The 5,942-nt window shown below is 44.1% G+C and overlaps 1 protein-coding gene across 2 annotated transcripts in view; it reads right to left on the minus strand.

The window, feature by feature from the left end:
• Nucleotides 1-5,679, minus strand: part of GRK4 (G protein-coupled receptor kinase 4) — a 41,142-nt gene extending 35,463 nt beyond the window's left edge. The window contains exon 1 of one of the 2 annotated variants that reach the window (XM_071556901.1): nt 5,422-5,678. In XM_071556901.1, the coding sequence (XP_071413002.1) occupies nt 5,422-5,473 (52 nt within the window). In that variant the 5' untranslated portion in view covers nt 5,474-5,678. Of the gene's footprint in view, nt 1-5,421 lie in introns of both variants that reach the window. The other variant, XM_071556902.1, reaches the window with a different exon arrangement.
• Nucleotides 5,680-5,942: the final 263 nt, after the last annotated feature.

The following is a 5,942-nucleotide window of genomic DNA, read 5'->3' on the forward strand; positions in this document are numbered from 1 at the left end:
TTTGAAATGTCTATAACAAATTAATGAGCAGGGTTTACTAGATGAAAAAAAAAGCAGTAAGAAAACTGATTTCACAGACAAACAAGGACTCCTTGGCAAACAGGGATTTTTTTATCATGACAGTACATCAACACTGCAACAGATATTAAAATATTTCCCATCAGTAGACTGTAAAACCTCTACTATAATTGCCACATTTGAAATAACCAAAGCAGCAGTGTGTGTGTGTGTACCAATAACGAGACCTCTAGTGTTGTGTTTATTTAGTAAATGTAATTATTTAAGATTCCAACATGCCCACATGCATTCTTACAGCTCATTAAATAAAGGACAAAAAGGCAGACATTGTGCATAATTCTGTACAAACACAGGAAGGCATGTTTCCTGCCACCATGAGTTTACAGCAATTTAAAGCACAATGCAATAAGGGAGTGCAATAGAACACAGGAGGCAAATGAGGGAAGAACTGACAACAATTAAAAGTGCCTACAAAAACCCCGGCCACTCTCCTGTTAGATCATATTTGCTGCTGGTGAATGGACCTTCTGGGTATGAGTGTGCCTTGGTTCCTCCCTTGCCCACACTCCTTACATAATTAAAGATTTTCAGTTCAGTTCAGTAGCCAAAACGCAGCAATCTGAGCAATCTCCTTAGAATTATCTCCCTAGTTATAAACATACATTATAGGATACCTCCCTTGTATTATCACCCACACTGTACTGAATTATTACCCTTTATTGCAAAAAAAACTAGGATGTATTTCACTTGCAGAATTATTCCAACTGCTCTTTAACCTGCTATTTGAGTGTAACGCTTATTTTCTCTGTTCATAACACAATTCCAATGTGAAACAGTCTCTTGCAGGATTGACTTAAACCAACCTCTGCTCACATTCTGTTACTCAAAGGTCCCTGCTAAATCCACCCCTGGGCTGCACCCAGCAATTACCAAATCTGCAGGAGCTGACTGATCCATCTGAAAACTAATTTGGGAAGAAACCCCCAAACCCAAAACACCCAGTAACACAGGGAAAAACCACCACAAAACCCCCACACACCCCAGATTGGTTCATGGATCCAGCTGGAAACCACCTCAGCCATTCTGCAACCACAGGCTTGAACCGACACAACCAAGAGCAGGGAGAAAATTTGTTTGAGGCATGATCCTAATTTGGCCAAAATCAATCATGACACAGAGGACATTGTATGCCTAACAGCAGACCCAATTTCCATTCACAAACTGCTCCTGCCATAGCAGCACAAATGCATTTTAAATGGATGCAAATGGACCAGGGATGTTTAAGATCTTGGCACGGATCCTCAGCTGGAGAAACTGCCACTGACTTCAAAGGAACTACATATCTACCCTTTGGGTGTGTTTTTGGAGACTATTACTTTAGGCAATGAAAAAAGAAAGGCTCCTAAGCAGTTTAAAACATACAGTGATTAATTTCTGTCCTTCAAAACATCACAGGCTATGTGTGGGATGCTGAAATGAACTTGGGGCTTACATACACTCAAAGGATTTACTTAGTGATAGAAATAACTACAAAACACAGAAGATACAAACATAAAGAGAAGAGCGAATATAAAAAAAGTATCTTTTGGTGAACTTTCAGCTTTTATTTCAGAATAACCATGTTTTATTTCTCTCCCCTCAATGTCCTTCAAGAGATAGTAATTTCAAATATCTTTGAAAAAATTAATGTGTTAACTCCTCTGCTCTTGTACACTCCTAGAAGTCATATTGCTGTACACTCCATTTTTACACCTAAGAATCCCCAAATGAGAAAACCTAAGTAAGGAGCACATGGAACTGGAGCTTTCACACCAGCTGTCTCAGTACATACATCACTATCACTGAACACTTACCTGGTTTTGTATCTCAGTTCCTGCACTTCAGTGCTCACAAGAGCAACACTGAGTTTGCTTTATAATCTCTTGTTTTTCTACTGAGTCACCTGTGCTTGTTCCACCATTGGGCTCACCTTAAGAGGAAGTTTTCCCTTTTTCTTTCTCTCATAGATGTTTCCCTCAAAAAGTATTGTACATACAAGAGGAAAGGGCTGGATTTGCACAGGTGGCCACTCACTTATTCCAGAAACTGGGATGAGGAATCCCACAACACTGCACTGGACAGGACAGCTCTCAGCATTAGCAGGTCAACTGGAAAAGTGGACAACGAAAGAAACACTCCCAGTGCAGCTCCTGACTCCCAAATCTTTCACCCATGAAGTACCAAAGGGCACTCAGTGCCATCACAACATTTTCTAGTAGCAGGTGTCCTCAGGAGTCCTTTATTGTCACCCACCAGCAACACCCACACGTGCAAAGAACTGGCACTTGATTATTTACCAAGTCACATTTAAAGAAGATAAGGAATCCTCATGGCTTTCCTTCCTCACATAAAGAACTGTTGTAGCTGTTACAGAGATATTACAAGTCTTTAATGGAAAGAGACAGGCTTCTGTTAAAATAATCTGTATTATTAAAAGGTGCAAAAATCCTCTTACAGACAAAATTTAAAGTTTTGAGGCTGGGGGAAGCTGGGGTTTGATATGGCCTGAAGAGTGGGATTAGTGAACTCCTATAAACAGAACTTATCATCATACAAATTGAATTAGAAATAATAATAAAAATTATTAATGAAATAAATTAACAGTAAGACTGTTAGTGAGAAGGTAGAAGGTAGTTAGTCTAGAAACAGAAGCAATACCACTTTGTGTCTATTCTGCAGGAGAAGAAAGAAGTAAAAGATGCATTTTATCTGAGCACACCAGTCAGTTCCTCACTCTCTAATAACAGAGATAAATTTACTTTCTACATATCAAATCAGATTAAAACAGTAGACATGAACCTGGCTGCTCAAGGAGTGCTGATTCTGCACACCTATGAGTGTAAAAACACAAATTATATTCACTTCCTAAATACATTTACATCCAGAAGCATCAGAGTACCTGAAAGAAGAGGAAAATTATGAGTACAAATCTGGGATCATGATTTTGACTGTTAGGCCTGGTTTGTGTGCTCAGGTGTGATTTGGGGCTGTTCCCTGGGGATTTCTGAATTCCTCACAAGCCTCTGTCACAGAGACACCAGAAGTGGACAGGTACACAACAGCTTTAATTCAGTTTCTACACTTGCAACAGGAAAATGCAAGTGTCTGGGTTAGAAGACTTTGTAAGATGCCTTCAAGTGTACAATCTGTTACTACCCTTATCTTCATCAGAAAAGAATCTCAAGTTACACTTGACCAATGTGAGCCATAATTAAGCCTCACTGATTTCTTCTGACATGTCACTGCAAACTAAAAAATAAGAGCACAGTAGTTTACATGTTATTTCATTTGCTTTTACAACTGAAATACTTATCCAGGTCAACACTTTCTCTTATCCACACTGAGAAGAACGATTACTGATGTGGCTCAAGCCTATACATGAAAATATGTAAAGCTGCTATTTTATACTGGGTTAGGATTGTACTTTCTTCCATGAGAAACAGTAATTCTGCACTTTTCCATACTATCCCACCTCTCCACACACAATACAGTGAGAGAACAGGAATGGGAAAGTCTGCTCTTCTGTCCCAGTTGTGAGGCCCTTTTAGCAAAGAATATATTTCAGTAAAGTCTCTCACATACTAACTTTGCAGATTCCACTGCCTGCAGCCTGTTGGGCACACAAGAACAGAACTGGGGCAGGGACTTCATGGAGTGGTCCTGACAGATGGAACAAACTAAACATTCCCAGACCAACCAGAGCATGCAACAGTCACAAAATACTTTTATTTCAAGGACTGTTTTGAAAAATGTGGCATAAAAAGTACCCCATGCACAGGAAATCAGACCTGAAAAGGTTAAAAACCTTCTACCAACTATCAATGGAGTTCTAGAGTTTCAAAGCCAAAAATCACATTTTTTGTACGTGCTCACAAAAGAGCCCAGGCCAAGTGAAGGTACTAAAGAGTAAGAGTTTATTACCTCTACTTTTATAAGTCTCACATCAGGTAGAACTGATCTTCACATCAGCTGCTGTCAGACTTTCATTTACTTCATTAAAATATCTTGTTTGGTCAGTTCTACCACTATAATTTATTTTAAACATAGTGAAAACTTAACTAAAGAGGCAACCCGGCATTAAGCAGCCACTTAAAAGCCCTTCCAGATTACCACTCCACTCTTTGTGGTGAGGGTTTGGGCACAGTAAAGTTTTGAGCCAGACTCCACTTTCCCTTCATTTCTCAGATCACTTCAATGCAAATTCCAAATTCAGGCAGCACCACCACAGACATGTTACCGTCAGTGAAACCAGCCAAAACACGTTCTCCAGTTTGAGGTGGTCTCTTTAGCTCAGGTTGGGAAAAGGCCCAAAATTGTGATCACTGTTCTGGTTTATAAACCCCACTTCAAAGTCAAAAAGCTGATTTTCCTCTCCTGCTGCTTAAGGCAAATTTAACTGGATACACATATGGCGTAAGTGCCAAACCCATTTAGAGTTGGAGGAACTTGCAAAACATACAGAGGCAGATTCTGTTGTTCTTACTCACTTTGAACAGCTCCAGCTAAACTAATGGGACTTCTCGACACAATTAAGAAAAGTAGGATCCATTCCAAAAAGAATGTGCACGTTTAGTTGAAAAACATACTCTGCTGGTAATCTGGGGAGGCTTTAAAGTGGCCGTTTAATGGACAGTTATATACATGGAAAAGCAGTAGGACAATCTTACTTCAGGATGTTTTTTTAAACAGCAACCACGTGTGATACTGAAATTAATTACCTATTCAAAACGTTTGTTAATTTAGGGGAGGACTCTTCAGCTCAAGGTGTTCTGGGGAGTCAAAACTGTAGGTACTAATCTAATGGAAAACAGCACACTTTTGTATTAAGTTAATACAAAATACTCCACTGCAAAGTACGGGTCGCATTCAGCAATGTTTTCCACAGGCAGGAATTCCAACAAGATGGAGTGCAAGGTTTTTCCAGAGAAGATTTATGTCACTTCGTCCCTTATATCCATATGCATATGTATTTATAAACAAACCGAGAACTACAGACGAACGACCTTCTTAAAACATCCGGTAAAAACACAATTTGAAGCAAGGGGGAAGGAAGAAGGGGTGTTTTTTTCAAAGGCAAAGCCACAAGGCTGTACCTCCGGACCGATCCCGCGGGAGGAGCGGGGCAGGTGCCTCAGGGCTCAGCCCGGGACTCACCGGAGGGTCCCGCCGCCCCCCCCGGGGTCCCGGCCCGCCGGACCCCCTGCCCGGCAGCCTCTCCTCCCTCCCACCCTCTCCTCCTCCATCACTTCCTCTCCCCCTCCCCGCCGCTCCTTTCCCCCTCACCTCAGACCCTTTTCCTCCCCGCCGTTCGCCCCCAGCCCGCCCCGCCTCGCCCTCCCGCTTGGCCTCGCCCCGCGCTCTCACCCTCCCGGGCTTTCAGCAGCACCGTGTTGGCCACGATGTTCTCGATCTCCATGGTCGGGGGCTCCTTCCCCTCAGGGCAGCCGGAGCGGGGGCCGCCCCTACAGCCTCCTTCGCCCTCTCCTCCAGCCCCGCCACCGCCGCGGCGCCAAGCCTCGGCTCATCCGGCCCCACAAGACCTCAGCGTCGCGCTCGCCTCTTCCCCATCACCCGCTGCTCGCCCCGGCACCGCGCTCCCCCTCCCCGAGGGCGGAGGCGGGGAGCGAGCAGCGCCCGCCCGCCCCGGCCATGGCTCCTCCGCCCGCCTCAGGCAGCACCGCCCCGCGCTGCCGCCCCCTCACCTCAGCTGGACTACAAATCCCAGCAGGCAGAGCGCGGAGCGCACTGGGAAGAGGTCGGCACTTCCGCGCGAGGCATCCTGGGACATGTAGTGCCACAAGCTTTCCCTGGACTCGGCTCGAAGGGGGCGGGGCGAAGAGCGGCAAATGTCGCGGTAGTTGGGCGACGCTCTCGCGAGAGGTGGG

The sequence above is a fragment of the Pithys albifrons genome, chromosome 5, assembly GCF_047495875.1.
Source record: "Pithys albifrons albifrons isolate INPA30051 chromosome 5, PitAlb_v1, whole genome shotgun sequence".
Taxonomy (NCBI): Eukaryota; Metazoa; Chordata; class Aves; order Passeriformes; family Thamnophilidae; genus Pithys; species Pithys albifrons.